Source organism: Apis cerana, linkage group LG9 (genome assembly GCF_029169275.1).
Source record: "Apis cerana isolate GH-2021 linkage group LG9, AcerK_1.0, whole genome shotgun sequence".
Taxonomy (NCBI): domain Eukaryota; kingdom Metazoa; phylum Arthropoda; class Insecta; order Hymenoptera; family Apidae; genus Apis; species Apis cerana.
The window spans coordinates 127,944-154,992 of NC_083860.1; the positions used below are offsets into that span (position 1 = coordinate 127,944).

At 18.3% G+C, this 27,049-nt stretch overlaps 1 protein-coding gene across 1 annotated transcript in view; it reads left to right on the forward strand.

Moving 5' to 3' along the window:
• Window positions 1–25,887, forward strand: part of LOC107995239 (pancreatic lipase-related protein 2-like) — a 56,940-nt gene extending 31,053 nt beyond the window's left edge. Inside the window, exons 5-10 of the mRNA XM_062079097.1 lie at window positions 1,499–1,770; window positions 3,523–3,793; window positions 8,027–8,266; window positions 18,662–18,895; window positions 22,338–22,665; window positions 25,549–25,887. Of these exons, the coding sequence (XP_061935081.1) occupies window positions 1,499–1,770; window positions 3,523–3,793; window positions 8,027–8,266; window positions 18,662–18,895; window positions 22,338–22,665; window positions 25,549–25,669 (1,466 nt within the window). The 3' untranslated portion in view covers window positions 25,670–25,887. The remainder of the gene's footprint in view (window positions 1–1,498; window positions 1,771–3,522; window positions 3,794–8,026; window positions 8,267–18,661; window positions 18,896–22,337; window positions 22,666–25,548) is intronic.
• The last annotated feature ends 1,162 nt before the right edge of the window (window positions 25,888–27,049 follow it).

Genomic DNA, 27,049 nt, shown 5'->3' on the forward strand with positions numbered 1-27,049 from the left:
AAATTTTCGACAATTATTTTATTTAATCAAGACTATTTCAATGATTCAATGATATATATTTTTATTAATTTTTTTTAATGCACATAATAATTCTATAATATTAATAATATTCAAAAATTTAAAATAAAACTTTAGAGTGACTTTACTAACATCAATATATTTAGAATAATAACGTTCCTTTAATTATTAGTTACCCAAATAAATTTTTTTCCCCTTTTTTTTCCAAATTCAAAATTTTATTATATAAATCAGTTACGAGATTACGTCTCAAAATATTCATTCTTATTCTCTATAACCTTTTCTCACCTGGTAAATTATAAATTTCATTCTAAAAATAACGGTTATTTGTTGGTTATGAAGTTATCAATACATTTTTGAATAATTTCTTCCGAGTTGAAGTACTTCAATTGACAATTGATATTGCAGATTTCGAAAAAAATAGTCTGACGGAGCTAGGTCTGGAAAATATGCTGCATGTGGCAGGACTTTCCATTTCAATTCATAAATGTCCTGTGTTTTTTTTGCAATATGACTGAACATTGTGCTGCAAAATCACGTATCTTATTCTTTGTCTAATAAACGTTTCTGTTCTAGCTGATCGTATAAATTCATTAATTGATTTTAATAATATTCAGCAATTATTGTTCTTCCAGGTAAAAAGAATTTATAATGGATGATTCGGAAATGCATCACATAGACAGTAAAACTTTTTTACAATGCAAATTTTGGCACTGAAGTCGACAGTTTCCCAGAATTAACCCATGATTTCCATCGTTTGAGATTGTCATATAAAACTTATTTTTCATCAGCAGTAACAATTTTGTGCAGAAAACTTTTCCTTTTATGTCGTGAAAAAAAAATAGCAGAAATCTCGAGTTTTTTTTATTCATTTCGTTTAATTCATGTAGGATCCATAACCCTAACTTACCCAATTATTTTCAGATAGATGCTTATTTGGTGACTCCTAATCTTTCTGTCAATTCTTTCTGTCTGGGTTTTGTTAAGCAATTCCTCTAATTGACCGTTATCAAACTTTCTCAGTGCACCTGAACGATCACTGTCTTCTAAATTAAAATTTCTGGCTTTAAATCTTTGGTATTATTTTTTGCATGTTCTGTAAGATACAACATTTTCTCTTAGTGCTGCACGAACCATTTTAGAACCTTCATCAGCTGATTTCCTGGAGTGCAAAAAGTAAGCAGTGACAGAAATATTTTTTGCACGCCATATTATTTGAAATTGTTGCATAGGATTAGAAATTTTTAGAACGCTCATTACGACTCTTCTTAAAAATAAAAGAACGCTATTTCAGATGGCATAAACGGGAAATAATTCGAATTCAAAAGTTATGATTGTAGAAAAAAAGGGGAAGAAACTTATTTGCACACTTAATATAACATTAATAATTATAGTATTATATAGTATTACATAAGATTAAACAAAATAACTTTATATATTTTAATTTAAATAAGATATGTTTTTCATTTTTTTTTTATAGAATGGTATATGTGGCGATGTTACGAACCATATGGTTGCTTTTATATTGGTTCACCATGGTCTGGAGAACATAGACCAGTATCGACATTTCCAGATCGTCCGGACTCTATAAATCCTCGTTACTTACTTTATATTCGTGAAATCATAGAACAACCGCAGGAATTGAAGATAGATAAAGATGAAACTATTCATGATTCAGCTCTTAAAAAACAGAATAATCTTTATCTTATCGTTCATGGATTTCTTGATAATGGTGACAAAACGTGGGTTATGGTAAGTATGATAAGTAATGTTAAGTAACTGTGTTACATTTATTCCTAATATTCATTCCTAATCAAAAAGAGAGCATGTGTATTTTGATTCTATGATTTGATGCTATGAATAATATTTGATAATATAATCAAATTTCGGGACTTGCATATGCAAATCATTCAAAAACAAGTACATTTTTTTATGTCATAATAAATAAAAAACAAGGACCAAAATGATATAAAGTCATGAATTCATATTTAATTTAATATTAACTCATATTTAATAAGTAGATTGTGAATTTTTATGTAAATACGTAAATATATAAATAAATATATATTTCATTTTATATTACATTATATATTCAATATATATTACAATTATATATTCATTATATATTCAATATATATTACAATTATATATTCATTATATATTTAATATATATTACATTATATATTTTACATATTTTACGTTGTATAAATGAATATATTACATATTTATCTTTTGATAATAATTGAATATTATAAAGAAATATAATTATATTCTAATTATTACATGTAGAATGAGGTATCTAATTAAATTATCTTGAATATCTTGACGGTTATTGATGATAGAAAGAAATATGTCAAACTTGTATTTTAAGATATATATATTATATATTATATCTTTGTTTATTAATTTGTTTTATAAAGATTTTTATTTCACTATATCATTATTGTACTCTATGTACTTTTTTTTATTATATATTATTTATATTTTATATTTATTTATTTATTTATTTATTTATATTTTTTTTATTTTATACTGTTTCAAGTACTACTTATTCGTTATAGTTTCTATTGATGCTAATTTTATAGCATTTATTACCGAATCATATCATATTTATTTATAAAATGACATGCTCATATGATATAATTCTAGTTAATATATATAATTATATATAATATTTATTTATATATAATATATATTTATTTATATATTTATTTATATACTTATTTATTTTAGTTCGATCCTGTTTCATTTATCGTTGACAATATATCTTTGACAAATATAATTATTTGTTTTAAATTATAAAGAGAAGATGATTTATTTTCAATTTGTGCAATTTTCCTTAACGTTGTATTTTCTGTTCTAATTAATTATTTAATTGCAATAAGAATTTCCATTTTTATTAAAATTTTCACAATATGATTTTTTCTACCTATTAAATTATTTTTTCTATTTCAATCTTATTTGTAAATATTTTATAGAATGCTTAAAATTAAATCGTTGAATTTTTTTGTATGCAAATCTTTTTAATTATTTTTGTTATATTTTTTTATATTTAATGTTAACAAATAATTGTATATTTTTTCTTTTTCATTAATAATAATTATTTTTAAATATAATAATATAAAAATTATTTATTTCTAACCTTTTTCTTGACAAATTTACAAAATTTACATTTAATAAATTCTAGTACCATATATAAAAATGTTTTTAATTAATTTAATTTTTTAAATTTTTTGATTGTATATATTAATTTTTGAAACAAATTATGATTTTTTAAATTTTTATTATTTTATTATTATTTTATTACAACTATTTCTGACATATGAAATTATCAAATTTTATTTTTAATTTTCATTTTTCTCGTGTAAGAGTTTTTTTTTTATTAATTTTCTTATTTATAATTTTTTCGTTATTATTCGTTTACTACATATTAATTTGTTGTTATTCATGATAACTTTAATTTACATTTAATTTTATTATTATTAAAAAATTATTTTTTTATAGAGAACTATGAAAGAATTACTAGTAAAAGAAGATTGTAATGTAGTAATAGTGAATTGGATTGCTGGTGCAGGTCCGCCATATACTCAAGCCGTAGCTAATACAAGATTAATCGGTGCAATGACAGCTCGTTTAGTTTATCAATTGATTGAAATTGGAGAAATAAATCCTTTGAAAATGCATTGCATTGGACATAGTCTTGGTGCACATACTTGTGGCTACATTGGATATACTTTGAGGAAAAGATACAAATATAATCTTGGAAGAATTACTGGTAAGTCAAAAAATTACTGTAGAATTTGTCATGAGCAAATTGAATAATTTGAATATATCGGAAAATGTTCATTAATACTTAATTAAATAAATTCATATATATTTAACAATTAATTATTAATATATATTCTATCAATATATATTCAATTATCATATATATTTAAAATTATTATACATACAAATGATTAAATCTATTTATCTGAATAGAAATTCTGGTTATTTAAACGAAAAATTATAATAAAAGTATATATAAAGATAAATTTGGTAAACTTTTATTATATGAATTTATTCAATTACAAATTACACATCGCGACAAAATGATAACAAATTTTTGTCGTTTTTCGAAACAAATATATTTATATAAAATATTATTTTGATAATACAGAAAAAGATAAATCGTAGTTTAAAATTCAATCTACAAATTTCATTTATTTTACGCAAAAAATAATTAATAAAATAATAGCATAGATTCTATAAAACATATTAACAGAATATTATTATTTGATAATAGAGAGTTTCTTATGTCTTTCTTTTTATTTTTGTGCATTAAATTTGAATTTATTCATAAATATTATTCATCATACTAGAAAATATATAAATACAAAGTATTGATTTTTATTATATTTATGAAAATATTTCAAAAAAAGTAATTTTTTTCAAATTGTTATCAAAAATTATTGTTTAATATCAATTTTCTATAAAGCTGATTTAATTTATGATCATAACATTCTTTTTTACTAAGATATATTTTTTTTAAAAGTTATTATATTTTTAATTTTACAAATAAAAGTTTATTGAAAAATATTTTTTCTTAATTTTCAAAAAACTATATTAGTGAACATTTTCTTCTTCTATTAGATTTCTATTTAAAAAAAATGACCTCAAATCTTCAAAAAAAAACTTCATTTTTATTGTTAATAAGTTCACTGAAATAGAGCAATAATTGTTTATATATATATATAAACAATATATATACATATATACATATATATATAATATGTGTACACACACATATTATATATACATTCAATCTTACTACATCTATTATGGGAATGTGTTTTAATTTGCTCTTATGGGTTCGGTAAGAAGACATAAGTAAAAAAAAGTTCGGTAAAATGGGTTCGGTAAGAAGAGTGAGTATCATACAACTATTCAACTATGGATTTAAATAATCTATTCGTATCATAAAATAATTTATTTATATATTTGTATAAAGTGATGTATATGTTAATATATATATATATATATAATTATATAATATATACTGAAATTTACTAAAATTTATTCGAATTAAATTTTTGTTAAATAAGGAATTATCTACGTACATTATATTATATTACACTGAAATTCATTTGAAATAATCAATTAAATATAAAAAAAGTAGTATATTTACTTTCATTTTGCTATATAAGCGACATTGCAATATGCATATCAGCTGAACATTCTCGCTCTTTCACTGTTTCACTCTATCTAATATAAACTTAAAATGCTTATAACTCGTTAATTAAACCTTATTGGACATATGTATCTAAACTTTTTTATCATTTTGATATCTATCTTCCAAAAATGTTCGATATTTTTATAAACACCTTGTACATCTAAGACAATATATCAGTATGCGATTGTTGTTTATCTGTTTTTATAAATATAATAAATATAATTTTATAAATATAAATTATGGTAACTAACATACAAATCTGCGAAATATGACAATAAAATATAAAATTCTTGGGCAACTAAAATTACATATGATCGTTATAAAAATAGATAAATAATAAGTAAGAATAAATCATTATACTTTCAATCCAAGACTTATTTTACTTTTATAAAACTAATTTTTTTATAATACTCTTATAAAATTATAGACAGATACTAAATGAAGTAATTATTAGTTTATTAGTTATGCATGCATATATATATATATATCTTATATACAAATTATTGTGATGAATTTATATAAACAAGTAGATTATGGAACATTATATACATATTCTTACTCAAGAGTTGGTAATAATAATTACAACGATAAAAGTTATATGACTCAGACTAAGTGAAGAGAATTGTATTAATAATATTTGTACAAATAGAATTTAATATATAAAACTAAAAATTTTTTAATTATATCTCGAAAAAAAATAAACATCTAAAGCAAATTTTATGTATTATGTATAATAAGAAATAGTAAAATTACATAAAAAATAAATTGTTTAGTAATTTTTTTATTTTAATTTTCGTTTATTTACAAATATTGATTTTTAATCGAAATTTTTTTATTTTTTAATTAATATTTATTTAATATTCTAAAAACTTTCGTCGATCATTTACAATTTATAAAACATAATTTTTGTATTTCCTATTTTTTGTCTTTTGTTTTTTAATCTATTATATTCTATTAATTTAATTTTTCTTTTTTTAATTTTACTATATCATTAACTAGTTTATTTATCAATTCTAATCCTTTAATAAAATTTCTAATAAAACTATTTTTGAATTAAGTTAAAGAATCAGTTTATAAAAATTGATCACATAATTCAAATTTTATAAAGAATGCTTTAATTTTTTTGGAAAGAAAACAAATTATTCAATCCTATTTTAAAAAATTTAATGTATTTTGTATTGAATTGAATTTGCTTTATATTATATTTATATTTGGATTAAAATTGTTAAAATTAAGATTAAAATTCGTAATTTAAATCAATCATTTCTTTTTTTCATTTAAGTATTAAATATTTTTTAATATTTTTAATATTTAAATTTTTAAAAATTAATTCTAAGCAATGAAAAAGTCAATAATTTTTACTATTGCTTATATAAAATATTAATAAATAATAAATATAAATAATAATACATTACGGAGATAATTGGAGAAAATATGTCAATAAAACAATTATAAACAATTTTAGTGGAAATATTTTGCTTACAACTTACGATTTACGACTTTTTTCGAATAACTCTAATTTTTCTTTTTGAAGATTCATTATTTGTGAGTGCAGAAAAAAGAAAAAATACTGCTACTATTATTGTATGAAATTATATTATTTTTTTATTTCCCCAATGTTGCCTAATACGTTATTCAGTATCTTATACTAAAACTGAATAATTTTCAATGAAATAAATAAATTAATAATAAATAATAAATAAATTTACAAAATTTTTTATGAAATTAAAAAAAAATAAACTGATACAATTAAAATTAAAAATATATAAAATATTCATAAAAATATAATTAAAACATTTTAATTTTTAAAAACAAATCGAAATACATTTTTTTAATTTTATTAGGTCTTAAAAATTTTTTTTTAATAATTATCAGAAATAGGAGAATATTCAACGATTTTAATGATTTTTGAATATGTATTGTTATAGAATAAGATTTTCGATAATTTTTTTTTTTACATATTATCGTCGCTCGATTTTAATTATAAAAATCGAAATATTTGCAAAACAAAATTGCTATTTTTTAAAATTTTTTTTCAATATATACGTCCATGATTGTGTGTGCGTAAACTTGCGATCATTACTATTGTGCATTTCTATAATGTGTACATTTCAAAATGTATAACGGGTAGATTCCTTAAAAATCTTATTATAAATTATTCTTCGTATACGCAATGCAAAAATAAAATACAAAACAATTTTTAAAGAAAAATTATAATTGGAATTATAATTATCTTTTTTTTTTAATTATTCTTATACTCATATAATAAAAATAAATTAACAAATATTTTTAATCACTTTTTATTGTTATTTTTTAATAATTAATTTCTAAAGCATATTTTTTATATTTTTTAATATTCTTATATGTTTTTTAAAGCACTATTATTTTTAAATATCAAAAATTTTTTAAAAAATCATCGAATCACTTGATCACTTAATCACAATAGATAAAATTTATTCATCCCTGCTTTTCTTTTCTTTATAGTAATATATTAGTTCTAGAAAATACTAAAAGAACTTTCGTCCTAATCTTATAGTAAATCTTATTCAAATTTTCAGTATTATGCAAACAAATCGTATTAATTTCTTGAAAGTTGTATTTAGAATTGTAATTTAAGCTTTCAAAATATATATTCTATTACATATTAAATGATGTTTACATTTTTTTTTCGATTGTATTATAATAAAATTATAATACAATAAAGCAATAAATAAAAGTACAAAACAAATAAATAAAACGAAAATTATTTAGCAATTCAATGAAATTTTTTGTTTTATTTTATGTCTTTGTTTGAAGGCCTTGATCCTGCTGAACCGCATTTTAGCAATACGTCTACAATGGTTCGACTTGATCCAACGGATGCCACTTTTGTTACGGCTATTCACACCGATTGCAATCCTTTTATCAACTTAGGGCTTGGTATTACTCATCCTGTCGCTCATATCGATTTTTTTCCAAATGGAGGTCGCAATCAGCCTGGTTGCAATGAAGGTGTATTGAATTCTATCACTTTAGAACGTGGAAGCTTCTTTCGAGGTGAGTTTTTTTTATTTTCCCTTTTTATTTTTATATATTTTTTTTTGTTCTATGTTCTTTAACTACTTATTTTGATATTTTATTGTAAATATTGTAAATAGAGTATATAAGTAAGATATATATGTATAATATTAATAATTATTTTTAAAAAAGTACATTTTTGATTTGATGATCTTTAAATATATTGTCAAAAACAATATTTTGAATACTAATTTTTCCTATACATATAACCATCGTTTATAATGTGACATCAGCCTCATATTTAGTCATATTTCTTATTATATCTGTTATATTATCTATTATATCTTTTTATTTTTTTATATTATAAAAAATTTTTAAAAAAGTTCTATTTGAAAATAAAATAATAAATAATAAATTTTCACTAAACAAAGCCATTTACATAATCATTCTAACATATTTATATAAACAGTTATATATACAGTAATGAATGGCATAATTGTTATATTGTCATATATAATGTCACGAACGCATCACGTATTAAGCAGAATTCAATATAGTAAAAATTTTTTGAAATTATTCGATAACTAAGATCGATTATTGATTAGATGTAAAAAAAAAAAGTTATATTTTATAGTCATTGAAATCGGCAAAGTTCATTAATAAATTGATCTAATTGATAATTATTATTCAATAATATTAGTATAATATTATTATTTATTATAATAATATTTTATTATAATAATATCAGAAAGAATAATTGTTTATACATTTTTGCAATAATTTAATTTGTTTTTACTTTTTATTTTTAAAATAGGATTAGTAAAATTAGCAAAATTTGTGTCCTTTAATTCACTATCTCTTTTCTTTCTTATTTTAATTTTTTTACTTTAATATATTTTTTATAATGCTAATAATACTAATAGTGCTAATGATATTAATATTAAAAAAATTAAATATAATATTTTTAAAAATATGTATTAACAATATTATATATGATATTGTTAAAGTCTAAACTGAATGATTTTGAATATTGTATAAAACCTGAAGGTTGTCTGAATTGATGATATTATTCGAAGAATCATTTAGTACTGTACTGTCTGAAGAATCATCTAAAATTATACAATCATTTGTATTATATAAACTTGAAGTGAATGAAGTGAATGATAATTTATTTTAACTATTTGCCACTGATTGACGATTGAATGTAATGCTATTTTGATTCTACTCTGATATGAACTGAGTTCTATCTGCTGAATTCTATTTTATTCTATTGATTGATCTGATATAAAAGATTGTTGAAGAGGATTTAGGGGAATCAATCGCATTAAAGAATAATTTTAAAAGATGGGCTCTTGCGTCGCAGCATGTAGGAGTTTGCGATTGCTCTATTACAAAATACTACGCGCATAAGTGTAACTTGAGATTATTTCCATTTTGATTGCTGTGAAAATTTGGAAAGCGTTAGAGATCTGTTTTCGATTATAAATTATTACTAGACTATTGAAAATGTTCGAGCATTAAAAATAAAATCCAAGCTGTTTAACCATTTCAAAAATGTTGATTTTGTGCTTAACAGATGTAAAAATATTTTTACATAATCATGAGATCATCTTCATTATAATAATGTATAATAATGTATGTGCATTATTATACATTCGTATCTTATTATCACTTTATATAAAGTATGCGATTTTAATTATTAATATATAATAAATAATAAATAATAAATGGTTAATAATAACTTGAAACTAAGAAGCAAATGCCAGATTATATTAACAAAATATTATCAATATATTATATATTATCAATATGATAATAATATAAATAATAAACAAATTTTCAATTTCAATGATCTTTAAATATATTACAAAAATATTTAAAGATCAATATTTAAATTATTTAAACTTTACTAAACATTAAAGAACTTTATTAAACATGCATACACACATACACACACATACTCATATAATTCCATATTATTACAATGAATTCTGCCTATACGTATGCACTTATGACATCAATTATTTTACAGTGTTATTGGTTATGTTACAGTGACCGGATAAAATAGGTCACCCAAATCCAATTCTTATCTTTTGTTTATAGTTTATATAAACTGAAGTTGGATGAACTTACTATTAATCCAATGAGGCGCAGTAGATATAAACAAGTGCACGTGATCGACGTATGGACAAGACAGGACCGATTCACAGATTCCAGATTCCTGCGAATTAGGAAATAAGAAGGTATCTTTGTGAATAATAATTTCACATCCAATATAATCTGAAATTGTTTGTATTGATATAAATTCAATAAAGAAAATAAATTTCGAATGAGTATTTGATAATAATAATATATAATAATATATTATTATAAATTATTATAATTTTGTAGAAAAAAATCGTATAATAATCAATTTAAATTTATTTTAAAACATTAAATTCTTATTTTCAACAATCCTGAATTTGTTTTTTTTTAAAACATTTTTATATTACTAGCAAAGTAAGAATACTTTTCTTCTTAAAAATTTAAAAGATTTAATAGGTTATAAAAACTCTGAAAAATCTTTTTTGAATTCTTGATTGAATTCATAATAGATTTGCAAAATTGAAATTTTTTCTTTACAAAGATCTTTCAAAATTTGTTTGAGATTCCTTTTCGCCAAATTATTGAACTTTGAATATAGTTAAAAATAGTGAAAATTTAATATTTTTTTAATTCATCATCTGATTTTGAAAATATTTATTTAAAAAGTTCAATAATTAGATAAAAGAAATTATATATTTTAAGAAATTTTAAGAAATCATGAAAGAAAAATTTTAAAGTTAAGGAACGAATATATTTTCTATTAGAAATAGTTTAATCCTTTTACATATTTCTGCAGAAGAAGAATCATTTGGTAGTAGTGTCAATGAAGATAATATAATGGCATGTATTCTCTTATGAAAATTCACTAGAGAAGAATTGAAAAACTTTTAATAATAAAGGAGATATACATTGTGTTTTTTCAGTAACTCTCATATCTTAATTTAATTTTTAAAAATTAAAGAAAAAAATATCTTTATCATTTTATTTGTTGATATATAATTAAAAAAAATTCAGAATTGTTGCAAATAGAAGTTTAAAATAAAATTGATTGTTAATTTTTTTTTATGAAAGTTATAATAATTACAAATATCGATAATTTTTCATTAAATATTGGATCATTTATGTTCTTTACATACTAAATAATAAAATAAATGAAATTAAAAAATAAATTATAAACAATTAATATTTTTTATTTTGAATTTAGTCAATATCAAAGTTCAAATAAGAAAATATCAAAGTTCAAATTTAAACTTCTTTCAAAAGTTTTGATTATATTTTCAATACTGAAATTTAATTGAAAAATTTATTTTCTATTTTAATAATTACGATGAATATATTTTTTTCATTTTTTTACTGTATTCATTGTTTCATAGAACAAATTCTTTATAACTTGAAACTTTAATGTTACAATGTTATATATTAGAGCCGTTTATTTTGAAAGTGATCTAAGTCTATTTATTTTAAAATCGAGATATTAAAATGTTTGTATTTTAATAAATTTAAAAATATTGGTATTTGATAACATGATTATAATAATATAATATTTTTGTATTTCTATATAATTTACCAACTCAATTAACATAATAAACATTATTTAAAAAATAATATTTTTTTGATTATTTAATAGATTACTAAAGAAAAATTTTAAAATTATTTTTAAAATTATTCTTAAAATCACTTTTAAAATTAATGAAATAATCTTTCTACTTGTTAATAAAGGATATAATTAATAAAATCTATGAAAAAAAATATTTTCTTTGAAATAAAAATTATGTTAAAAAATTAAAAAATATCTAACTTTCATTCACTATTAGAGAAATATTATATTCAAATTAATATTTTGCAATTTTATAATTTATTTTGCATATATGGGAAGCATTTAAAATAATTATGGTGTATATAAAATATATATAATAATAATAATGATGATAATAATAATGATAATAATAATGATGATAATGATAATAATGATAATAATGATAATAATGATGATAATGATAATAATGATAATAATGATGATGATAATGATAATAATGATAATAATGATGATAATGATAATAATGATAATAATGATGATGATAATAATATATATAATAAATCTATTAAATCATTGCATTTTAATGTTGCAATTGGTTTTTGTACATTAGTATTAGTTCAATATTATTAAAGTTTCTTTCTCAATGGGATAGTAAATCTAGAGTTTTGAATAGTATATCCTCATTTATTGATTTTTTATAAAACATTTTATATAGTTCAGTTCTTGAAAGTCTTATTCAATAACATTTTTAATCAATTTAATCTTTATCTGTTACTATTTTTTAATTGCCTTTTAAAAATTGCGTTTCTAGAGGCTTAGTAGAAATGAAGTCCTTTTGTTTCATTTTATTTAGAATGAAACAAGTTTTTTCGACATTTTTTCATGACTTAATAATATTCCTGAAATAATAAATTGTAAATAATAAATTGTTTTTTTTAATTCCATTTGTACAATTCCGAAATTTCTATCATTATTCTATCATTCTATCATTCAGTAAGAAATGGTTTGATGGAATGAATAGAAATTTATGATGAATGATACTTATTTGGCAAATTGAACAATTTTTAATCATGTCAAAATTATTTTTATATTTCTTTTTTGTCCTGAACACATATGGCTGTAAGCTATAACTTGCTTTTCATTTCTAAGATTTTTTAGATGTTTACAAGATCCTACTTCTTGTGAACTTCTAGATGCAATGCTTTTAAAGATACATAAACATAATTGTATACAGTAAACATTATTATCATGGAAATATTGTAAAAACTCAGATTTAAAATATAAATATATATGTTTTCAATATGCAATTGAAATAATTAACTTTGGGTAAGGCAGATTTTTTATAAGTCGAAAAAAAAAACGAAATAGTGATCAAGAATATATAATACCAAATCTTAATATTTTAAAGATTTTCTTGTTAATTTTACTTATCTTAAAAAAAGCTTCATATTCTTCCATAAGATTTATGTCTTCTTCGTCATTATTTAATGCCTTAATTTTGTTTATATGATCACATTTTTGACAAATATTTCCATGGAAATTTCTAATGGAAATATAAATTAAAATCTTTTTTAAAGATTTTCTTATAAGTTTACTCATTAAAAACTATTAATAATTAGTATTATTTTCTTTATATTTAAGCAGATATAAATTAAACATATTTATATTTTGTATTTATATTTAAAATTGGCTATAAGAATTTCTTATTAGAATTGTAAAATCTATAATGAGATTTAAATTGAGAGAAACTTTAAATGTGATTGTGAATAGATTTTTTTCTTCTTGATTTAAATTTTTCTGAATGATCCATTCATATAATTTTCTATATTTTCAGATTTTAATGTACGTTTTAAACATTCTTTACTTATATTAAATGTTCAAAAATAATTTTTTATAAATGAAGAATTTTCTATGAGCAGTAATTAAAAAATAGATTTCTTTAATATTTCTTAATCAACCGTCTTCTTTTGATAGTAATGCATTTAATAGCTTTTTAAAGTAATATATTTTACTTATTAAAATCATTTAAATTTCAAAATTTATTAAAAATTTTTTTTCTTTTTTCTGCATGAAAATATTTTATATAACTCTTTGAACAATCTTTGGAATATCCTTGCATAATTCTTCCATCTTGAATATAATATTTTTTTTCTATATTCCTTTTGATCATAATTTTTAAATATGTGTTATTATTCGTTTTTCTTGATATATATTTTTTTCTGTGGAATCGTTTGAAATTAGCTTTACTTTCTGTTGATAAATATGTTTCTATGATTCTTTTTTTTTCATTATTTCCAAAATTACAATTTAATATTTTAAATTATCTTTAAATCATCTTTTCTTCTAAAAAATTTTTTTCATATTAATTTGCATAAATAAAATTTCTGTACAAAAAAAATTAAAATTTCATTAAAATTTTTAATAATAATTATATGAATATGTATAGCTAAATTTTTTTTTTATGTACCTACATCACTGTTTAAAGTAATTTGAAATTGAATAATTTCAAATATATTGAAATTTATATTAAAAACAAAGCAAAAATTAAGCAATCCAAATTTAAGGAATCTTTAAAAATAAGCAAAAATTCTTAGTCTGTGAAATAATAATGTTTATCAAAGCAGACTGCGAAAGAATAATGCATTCTTTTCTACGTAAGTTGTGTAAATATGTAGAAACGTATTATAGCTATGTTATCGTTAGATAAATTATCAAATTATCAGGAAACTTTAGAAAAGAGTAGATTATGCATTCAGTCACCATTATCAATTTTTATCACATTGATTTTTTTTGTTTCTTTCTTACTTACTTGTTTGTATTAATATATTATATTAAAATTATATATTTAATAAAATTATTATTAATAATAATATTTAAAATATTTAAAAAATCATTATCTGAAGTAATCGAATAATAATATTTTAATAATAAAACATAAATTATTATTTCTTAAAATTATTTCTTAAAATTTTGTTGCAATATATTCTATATCTGTTTGAAATTTTAAAAATGGGATTTAAATTACATTTAAAATAAAATCTTAACATTCTATTTATCAACTAATTTTCTTTTTACAAAATCTTAGTGATTTTAAATATATTAATTATAAATTATTTCAAAACATAACGATAGAAATGTAAATATTAAAATAATTAATTTTTTGGAAAATAAACTTAGACCATTTTCAAAATAAATGGCATATTTGAACATAATTTTTTATTTGACCATATTGATCCAATAGAATATTATTTATAGTAATATAATGGAAAGCTAAAGATTAAAAAGCTAAATATGTAATAATACTTTCTATTTTTGTTATTTCATCCACCGCATAAAAATTTCAGTTTCTTTTATTTTATACAATCCAATTTTTATCATTAAGCAAATTACTATACCTTTAATAATATCAGTTTTTAGTATTTCTTTTTTTATTGTTATTAATATTTTTTTAATTTTTTCCAATTTTCAAATTTATCTATAAATTATGAAAACTATTTTTCAAACAATTTTAATTCATTTTCTCATAAATATTTTTATTACAATATTTTAGAATTCAAAAGTGCATAAAGCATTACTGTATTTATCAAAACTTTTATCATATGTAATAATTAATTATTTCTCTTTATTAAAGAAATTTTTAATTATGTTTATGATCCATTGATTAGAAATTTATTTAAAAATATTGTTCCAAAAAAATTTATATTCAAGTTCTTTGATTTTATCCTTATTTTATCCATCTTTTGTATGGTTAATAATAATCTGAGTTTAATCTAAATAGTATACATTTCTTCGACATATAATATTCGTTATTTAAGAAGATATGTTCTCATTATATAAATTTAAAAATAATATCTTTTAATAATTTATATAAAGAACTTTTAAAAAAGTTTGATAATATAATTAATATTAATTTTGGGAAATTCGACATAATAAAAAAATTGATATACTAGATGACTATTATAATTTATGATTTTGCATTTCTATTAAAATTGTCCATTTGTTTATTAATTTTTTGGCAAAGTCTTATCCTCTTTAAAGATGATATTTCTTTTCCAATTCTTTTTTAATTAAATTTTCCAGTTATTTTATAAACATTTAAATATTTTTTTCACTTATACTAAAATATGTTTTTTTTATATATTTTTTTATTTGATGATTTTAATATATTTTTCGTTCAAAATCAGAATCCTTTGCAATTTTTATATATATCTTCAATTATAATACAATTATAGTTTATACATTTTTATGATTTTCAATATTTCGCAAATAATAATATATATTAAATTTTATATGCAGATTCATATAAAATATACTTTTTTTAACAATATAAAAAGTAAGCTTTTAATATTTTTTTAAGAAGTATTTTTATCATAAATGATGATACAAAAAATAAATTAACAAAATTTTTAAATTTTATAAAAAGAATTTTTATTATATTATATTTATATGCTAAATATGAATCTGGTTATAGAAATTGTCTATTGTTTGGTTGGAAGATAAATATATAAGAATTATTGATTTTTACTATATTTGAAAAAATATATCAAAAAAAGCAATTTTTTTTTAAATTTTCAAAGAAGAAAGAAATACTTTAAATGTGTGATATAAAATATGTAAAATTTAAAAATATTCTCAAAAAAAAATCTCAAGAAATACTAAAATGCATCATGTCATTAATTATTATTTTGATTAAAATTATAATTTATTTATTAAAAAGAACTATAGAAAACAGAATAATTGTATTTTTAAAATCGATGAATAATCAATTAGCAGTCAACAATTTCAAATGCAATAATCAATCATAATATTTTGTTTGTATCTACTACTATGTTTCATTGCATCGAAATTATTTTCTGGAAAATAAATAACAAATAATACAATAATATCATATTTTTTTTTCCATTAATATAATAGATGAAATCAAACAATTTTTTAAATAATAAATATCAAAAATTATACACACACGCACACAGACATATGTATATCTTGAGAACAAAACTTAAAATATAATTAACAATTAAATGAACTTTTTTGAAGTGAAATTCAGATTCTATTATAACTTTCAGATATTCTGATCCTTTTCCGTTTTAAACCATTTTAAATTATAAAAAGCAAAATAATGAAGCGTTAAAGCCATAATTGATTTTTTTTCTTTTTTATTTTCAAGATAGAATGATTTATAAATCAAAAAAGAAATTATTATATGTATTATATGTATATAATTTCTTTAAAAATTTTTCATATAATTATTTTAGAAAAGTTTGTTTGATCATTTAATGTTACAATGATAAATATTAAGCCAATATTTAATTGTTTAATATCAAGGATTGTTTTATTTTCGATTTGAAAGATTTGCGAAATATCCAAACTCATAACTTCAATATATTATAAAATATTCAAGTTTATTATAACATGATACCGAAATAAAAATTAAAATTTTTTTTTTAACTTCGCAGTTATATAAGAGAATTTTTAGTAAAAATTAAATTAAAAAAGTATATTATACAAAGATTGATACAAAGAAATTGAAATTAATAGATATAAATAAATTATAAAGTAGTAAACAAAGTATCAGAGATTTATAGTAAAAATAGATAAATAAAATTCAATGTAATGTCTCTAATTTTAGTAACTCAGGAATAATAATTATCATTATTATTATTATATAATTATCATTATTGTATTAAATTTTGTTTTATTTTTCTAATAGAAAAATTTTCTAAATAGAATACATTTAGAGATTTTTTTTTATTATATAGTCTTGTTGTTTTTTAAATTATCTTATTTACAAAAATTCGTAAACTATTTAATAAAAAGACCCATATGGGATTAAAGTATTTTCGATTCACATTTTTGTTTAATCTTAAATTCTTCTAATAATTCATTTTATTATTTAATTATTTATTATTTCATTTTTTTATTATTGTCATTTTATTATTATCATTAGATTAAGATATTATTTCTCTTATGCATTGCTTTTATTAAGAGATTATTGAACTACAGCAAAAATGATGACATTATCATCATATACAAATAGTCATTATATTTAGTCATTCATATCATATATTTGATAATGATTTTGAATAAAACATGTATGCTAATAAGAATATTTTTAAGTATTTTAGATTAAAACTTTTATAAATAAAAATATTATAAAATAAATATTGAATTAATGATAAAATTAATGATAAAAATTATGCAATTTAACGTCTTTTCTTAATTTTGATTATTTCACTACAATAAAATTTTATTGTAATAAAATAAGACTCAATCAGAAAAAAATAATATAGTTTTTAAATAATATATTTTAAAATAATACATTTTCTATCATTTAAAAAGAAAATAAAATTATTATATAATATTTCGTCTATACATATGCGTATAATAGATGTTAAATATGAGGCTGATGTTACTGTTATTGTAATTTCAATTATTGTAATTTTAATTGCCGATAGATAGATACTAAATATGCGATGATTTCTACTAAACATGATAAAAGATAAGTGATGATCATGTAAGCATATATATATATATATATATATATATATATATATAGAGAGAGAGAGAGAGAGAGAGAGAGAGAAAGAAAGAGAATATTCTATGAAATAGTTTTTTTTTAAAAAGTACATTACTTTTTCAATATTTCTAGATCAATTTCTCGTTTTAATGATAAAAACTAATTATAATTGTGATGAAATAATCAAAATTTATACAAAATTTAAACAATCCGCTAAACTATATAATTATTAAATATCATTATAAAAAATATATCTTATCAAAATAATTAATATTATCGAAATTGTTAATTTCAGGAATAAAAAGATTTGTTGGTTGCAATCATATTCGCAGTTATGAATATTTTATAGAGAGTATCAATACAAAGTGTTCATTTTTGGGAGTTCCCTGCCCATCTTGGGAAAAATTTCAAGACGGAAATTGTTTCGATTGCGTGAATCAATATTGTCCTAAACTTGGATTGGATGCTCAGCCTGGAAATTATCATGCATCTGTTTATCTAATGACAGGTTCGACTAAACCATTTTGTAGTAAGTATTTTTTATAATTTATATATTTTTATTAATTATTTCGTGTTTATAAAATTAAAAAAGTACATATTAGATATAACTCGATATCTTCAGCCGATTCAATATGTGTTTTATAATGATCTCATGGAAATTTTCTTATAAATTCAATAAACGAAATTAGTGAGATACAATTAGTGAGCAGAATAAAGTTCATTGCAGGAAAGGCTATCTATACTTTCTTTTTTTGCTTTAAAATTTATATATTTCAGACCAAAATCGATATAGCATGTTTATTTTAAAATTATTAAAAAAAATATATAATTATTTTAAAATCATCAAAAAATAAATTAACCAAAATATTAATTAAATTTTTTTCGTAAGATATAAAATTTTATTTCTTAGAAAATCTTTAAATATTTGCTGAATATATGTATACTTAATTATAATATATATATTATTATATCTTATTATATCTTATTATAATATATATCTATCTCTAATTATATAATTATATCTTGATCTCATTGTAGTTTACTTTCTTGATTTAGCTTTGTGTTTATTGGATAATCAAGAATACATAAAAATAGAATAATATATTTAAAAATCAACGATAAATTTTATTATTATAGAAATGTTAAAAATGTTGATCCAGTATAATGAACACAAATCTGAAGCGAGAGAGTAATAATAAAATAGATCAGAATATAGTTAAGTGTGAATATATATGTAAATATTTAAATTATTTGGATTTAAAATAATATAAATTATATATAATATAATCCATTAAAAATATTAAAAATCAATTTCATTTCAAGTGAAATATAATAACAAATATTTTAATAACATGAACTTGTCAAAATTGCTGTGAAATTTGATAGCAATTATATTTATATATAATATTATATATAAATTTATATAATTTTATTTTCCAAAAATTATGTACTCATTATATACATTTATCATAATTATCACAATTATTATCGTAATTAATTAATTTTTTAAAAATATATTTATGTATTTTTTTTTATATAATATTAATTTAATAATAATTAAAAGAATATAATAAAAATAATAAATAAGTTTATCTAAACACATTTATTATATTTTATTATACATTTATTATATTTATTACATTTATTATAAACTTTATTATTGTAAGTCACTGCAAGATAAATGTTAAGATAAATTTTGATTATTAAATTATGTTATTTGATAAATATATAATTGTGTAATACACAATTAAAACATTAATAATGAATATAAAACTTCTCTCTCCAAAAAAAAATATAACAAAATGCTAAATTTATACAAAAATTTTAGTAAAAATAATTCTTTTAAAAATTTTTTATTGAATTAAGATTTTTAAATAATAATTTAATTTTTATATAATGAAAGTAATCAGATGATATTAATATATTATTATTAAATTAATATATATTATTAAAAAAAGAAAACATAAATACTAATAAAATAATGTTATATGATATATAAAGTTAAGTGATATAATATTTTAATATATTTTGTAATATATTTTTCAAACTAATAACTGATTATAATTTTTTGAATATGCAAATATCTACAATTTTTCTTTGAGATTTCATAATTTTTGATATATTATTATTTCAAATAATTAATTAGTATTCTTAAATATTTCAGTTTTCAATTTGTTTTAAGTAATTCTAAAGATATTTAAGTATTTATATAAGTATTTCATAAAAAAAATTATCAATATAAAAATTTCCTTTTCTGTAATCAATTCAAAAATCTGTAGTAAACTAAATTTTTATGCAATATAAGTATGTTTCCACAATTTCCTTATCCAAATTTTATTGCTTATGTTAATTAGAAAATTTGACTCATAATTTACAATAGATATGATATTATAATATATATTATATTAATATGATATTTATCATATGTTGAAAATCGAAAATTGTATTTCTTAAATTATTAAAATTGCAAAATAATTATATTATGTGAAAAAGTTATGTTTAAGTTGTGAATTAATATTATTTTTTCACAAGAAGCAATCTTGTTTTCTTCATTTCGTAGATTTTTTAAAAACTACTATGTTATTCATTTTGACAGCAGATTATTTATCATTTTCAATTTAATTTATTTTTATTTTGCATAAAAATTCAATGCGATAATTAATAATTGTAGAAACGATGTGGTCACTAATTATTGCTTACTACAATTCAAAAATTATTTTTTATTGTAATTTGATAGCAAAATAAAGATAAATTGCTTTCAACATTTTTTTATAAATTTATTTAATATTTTTAATAATTAAATTAAATAATAATGCTAAAATGATAGAAAAAAATTTCATAATCAAATATTAGTTTCAAATTATGTGGTATATAAATCTCTAAAAATAGAGAATTTTCACAGATTTAAAAAACAACTTTTTTTTAAATGAAATTATACATATAATTATATATATAATTTTTATGTATCTATAATAATTATTATGTATATTATAATAATTGAATCGTTTGATTCAAATTGATTAGTTTCTAAAATTTTTTAACTTTTTTCTCTAATATTTTATTTGGGCAATATATACACTGAATGTTATTTCACTAGAAGTTATTTCACTATCATTTACAAATTCAGAAAAAGTAAATATATTATTCATATTTGTTTCTTGCAATTAAAATGTAAAATTGCAAAATTAATGAAAAATATTCTAATCGAATACAGCTAATAATATATATATATTTTAAAAAATTGGAAATTACAAATTATAAAAATTTATAAATTTAGAATTGTAGAATTTTTTTAATACAATTCTAATAATACAATTCTTTTTCTTAATTCAAAAGAATTTAAAGTCTAAGAGTGCAGAGATAAAAATGTTATGTTTATTCTTATATGCATTCAATAGAATCCATAAATGTGTAGATTTTATGAAAAAATTACATTATTTTGAAAATTAATCAATTTTTAATTTAATAATTTAAAAATTTACATAATTTTTTTAAAAAAATATATAATTACGTAAAAAAATGGTTGGCCTTTAAATTTATGAAATTTTTTTACTTTTGTAAAATTTATATATTAGATAATGCAGCATTAAAAATTGTTTGTTTTAATAAAATCATTTATCTCTATTTTTTTTATTTTAGCATTATTATTTCATTTTAGCCCAATTGAAATTCTACAAAATATAATATCTCATAACCATAATTAAATTCTATAATAACACCCAAAATAAAAATATTTTATTTTATTTTGTGTATATATATATATATAAAAATAAACTTATGATTAGAAAATTATTTTTAGAAATTTTAAATTATAAATATATATATATAATTTAAAATTTCTAAAAATAATTTTCTAATCATAAGTTTTTCTTCACAATGATGATCATAATAATAATAAAATTCTTAATAATATTTTTAATTTTATTTATTAATTTTAATTAATAATTTAATTAAATTTAATTAATTTTCAGAAGACCATTATAAAATCACCATTAATATTTCGAGAACAAATGAAAGCCTGAATCACGGTGGTGAAGTTGGTACTTTTGCTGTCAAAATATTTGGTGAAAGCGGAAAAGAAACAGAAGAAATGCTGCTTAGTTCTCATTCAAAGTATTATGAACCAGGAAGCATTCATACTGTAGTATTACCAGGCAATGTGGTGGGTAAACCGGAAGCAATTGAAATTATGTGGGAGTATCAAGCTTCTTTTTTCAATCCACTCACATGGAGGCTCTTACATACACCTTGCGTATATATTGATTCATTGAGAATTGAAAGTTTGGCAACCGCTCATGGGTATGTATATAATATTTGAATAATTTAAACAATATGTTTCTTATTTTATATTCAAAACTTACATTAGCTAAATTATTTGAAATTTTTTATTTATATAATTTATTTATTAGATTATTGTTAGTTAGTTCATAAAAATTGTATAGTCAAAAATACATTTATTACATTTGTTTTTGTAATTATAAAATAAATAATTTAAATATAATATTCAAATGAATAATGAAAAAAAATTCTTTTTTGTGATTTTATATAACTATATACATTATTATTTTAAGTTTATTATAATAATATATTATAATAATATATTCACTTAATATATTTTTTTTTATTTTCTAAAATTTACAGAAATATGTTGAAGTTAGTAAAAATTATTTAGACACTTGTTAAAATAAATCTTAGAATAATACAATAATAAAAAAAATAATTTATAGAATAACATATTAAATAATAATAAAAATTCTATTACACTCATTTTATTTATCAACTTTATTCATTTTGTTTCTAATTTTTTATGACGATCATAAATTATTGAATTTATTACAATTATTATCATATAATGATAAAAATATTTAATTCTACTTAAAAAATTTGAATGTTCTTGAAATCTTGGAAAATAAAACCATTCTTGGTGAATCTATAAATTAAGCACTTCCTCATTTCAATGATTTTTAAATATATTATAAAATATATATATTATATAATATATTTTAAATATATTATAAAAATCGACATTTTATGAAAAAGTTAGTACTCTTTTAATTCGTAAAAAACTATTATTACCATTATAATAAATTTCGACTATACATATGCATTCATAACAACATATAATCAATGTATATATATATATTTGTATAAACATTTAGTTTATATAAATATTTTTATATAAAAATATCACCAAGATAAACAGTCAAAAATGAGTTAAATATGATTAAATATAAGCAATGCAAAATAAAATATAAAACAATTTTAATTAACGATCGAAGTTAATGATAAATTTACATTTTTAATTGTAACTTTGTTCATTATAATTTCGATCGTCTAAAAGTTTTGTACTTTATTTTTTTATTTTATTTTTTTACTGTATTTTCACATTTCGCGGATTCCAAAGAAGTTCAAGAAATTTATAAAATGAATAAGAATTTTTTCAAATATTCAATTAGTTATATATATATATACATATATTCAGTATTCATAACATATGCAATGTTTTGAATTACGTTCCTTTTTTTACTGTTTTAGAATTATTTCTTATACTTATTAAAAAATTGATATTCGCTAAAATCTTTGAGTTTTATTCGAATTAAATATATTAAATAAAGCGAGATATTTAAAATGTTCAAATTAAGTATTCTCTGTATATTTTAAATATTCAATTTTTATGTATATATCATAATATAATAAAATAAATCCTTAAAGATGAGAATATAATATACAATAACATTATATTAATATATATTAATAATTCAATTATAATAATATACAAGTATATTAAAAGTAAATACATAATAACTCATAATTCATGATATAAATGAAGTAACAGAAATTTTATAATTTAAAATAACTTTATACGAAGCTTTATATTTAATTAAATCAAATTTGAAAAATTTTTAAATATAAGAGAAAATATCTCAATAATCAATTTCAGATTGAAATGAACTATCAATAGATGATTATTCTACATAATAAAAATAAATAAAAAATATAAAATGAAATTTTATCATTTAAATTTTTGAAAATCAAGATTGAAGAAATATAATTAAAAAGTCTTATAATTGAATTTATCTATGACTTTTCAAATTTAATTTTCAAAAATGTATTTTAAAATGAAAAAAATATATTCTTCTATCAAAAAATATTTTATATTTATTTTCATTTATAATAACATGCTATCAACAATTCATTCATATGCTATAAAAAATTAGCCAATTCATATTTGAAAAATTTTTAAATTTGATTTACTCGAAAATCTCTCATAATTATTCTTAATTTCCATTTTATCAAGCCATATAATCTTTCCACATTACACATTTTAAGAATGATTTTTTATAATATTATAATATAAGTTATAATAATATTAAAAAATAATTTATAATATGAAAAAAAATAATAATATAATAATAAATAGAAATAAATAGTTTTATTACAAGATATTGTGTTGTACAAGTTTTTCCTTATTATTATTATAAAATCATAAAATCATAAAATTTTATATCATAAAATTTTTTATCATAAAATTTCGATGTACACCAATTTACACGTAATGTTTTTTATATATATATATATATTATTGTTCTTTATTGCATGTACATATATAAAAAATACACATAAGAGATCATAAATGCTATAATGAGTTATAGATTTTCATCTTTCATTGTAATAAAAATCATTTTTTTATTTTAAAAAATAAGATTTTAAATTATTAAATAAATAAAAATATATGTATAATATATGTAATATATGTAAATACATAAAATAATAAATTTTTAATAAATTAATTTTTAATAAATTTCCTAAATAAATATATATATAAATATAAATATATAACAATAAATAAATAAATATATAACAATAAATATTGTTTTGATAATTAAAAAATGATTTAAAATCTATATATAAAATTTATATATAAAAATTTTTATACATAAAATCTTTTTTATATTTAATGTTTTCAATTATTCAATTTTAAATTGATAAAAATTATAATATCTCAATTTTCATGAATTTACATAATCGTTCAACATATTTCTAATTATTAATATTGTAATTAATTATTATATAGTGTTATTGAATAATTATTAAATGTAATATATCAAATAATTGTCTCATTATTTCATAACTCTTTACTATATATATAATAATTTTTTAATTTTTTTATGTTAAATATAGCATTACTGTGTGTCCAGATAAAACGAAAACTTTGATCGCCAACGAACCGAAGATTTTAACAATCGAAAACTGTCAAATCGTTGATCTAAACATGATCTCCACAAAACTTCCAAATTCATAAAATGTGACATGTATGTAACATCAAAAATTAAAATCAAAATGATAATGTTAAATGTGATATAGGTAAATATATTGACAGAAAAATATATTTTGAAATATTAACAATCCTGATGATATAACAGATGAAAAAGTTAACATAAAATATCATAATCATGTTTACCACTTTACCACATCCATGTTACTAACGTAAAAATAAATTTCATTTTTAAATAATGTAAATAATCCATTTGGCTTGTTCAATGGAAATTAGTATTAAGATATCATTTATTCCACTACTTTAATCAATAAATCATGAAAAAATGACTATTTTTAATTATTAATAATATAGAAAAAAATTCTATTTTGATTCTTTCAATTTTATAATAATTATATAGCATTTTAAATTTCATTTGTAAGATATTAATCTCTTTTTGCATTATATCAAATTTAAAAATACACTATTTAAAAATACACTAAATACAATATTTTATTTGAATATGAATTTAAATGAATATTATAAATAAAATAATTAAAGGATAAAATATTTTTCGTGGATAATAAAAATTTTTTTGGAAAAATATCTGATAGATTGATTTCGAAGACGTAATATTAATGAAAATAATTAGATATTACTGAAACTAATACATATTCAAATAAAATTATATATGTTTATTGAATCATTAAACAAAATGATTCATTTTACTGTTTTTGTGTCGTAACAAGAATTCTTATTAGTCACGAACAATATTTTAATTAAAGTTCTTAAAACATAAAATGAATTAAAATTTCTTTTGAATTTTGATTCGAAAAAAATTACATTGAAACTGTGGACATGGAAGAAAAATTTTTATTTCAAATTTTTAAAATAATTATATGAAATATTTTTAAATAAATAAAATAATAATTAAAAATTTATTTTATGCAATATTTTAAATTTATTTTATGCATTATAGATTACATTTCAGTTAATAATTGAAACAATATTTTGTAATGATTAAAGATATTATTGTATAAAAATTGAAAATTTTTTATGTATTTAATTTGCATTAATAATTTGAGTAATTAAAAGTGAAAAATAATTAATTAAAATATGAAACATGTGAAAATAAAGACAAATTTACTTAAAAATAATTAAAATTTTAAAATAATAAAATTGAATAAATGATTTTTTCAAAAACTATAAAATATAAGAGGTAAATTAAAAAGATATACAGATATATGTATATATATATACATGAGCTATTTTGAGATTAAATATATTAAATATTTTTCAATAATATAAACATATATTATTATTTTAGAAAAAGATATTTAATATATAAATAAAAAAATCAAAATATATTTTTAATTATTTCAAATAATATTTTTTTATACAAAATTGCATTAAAATCGTTTAAATTAT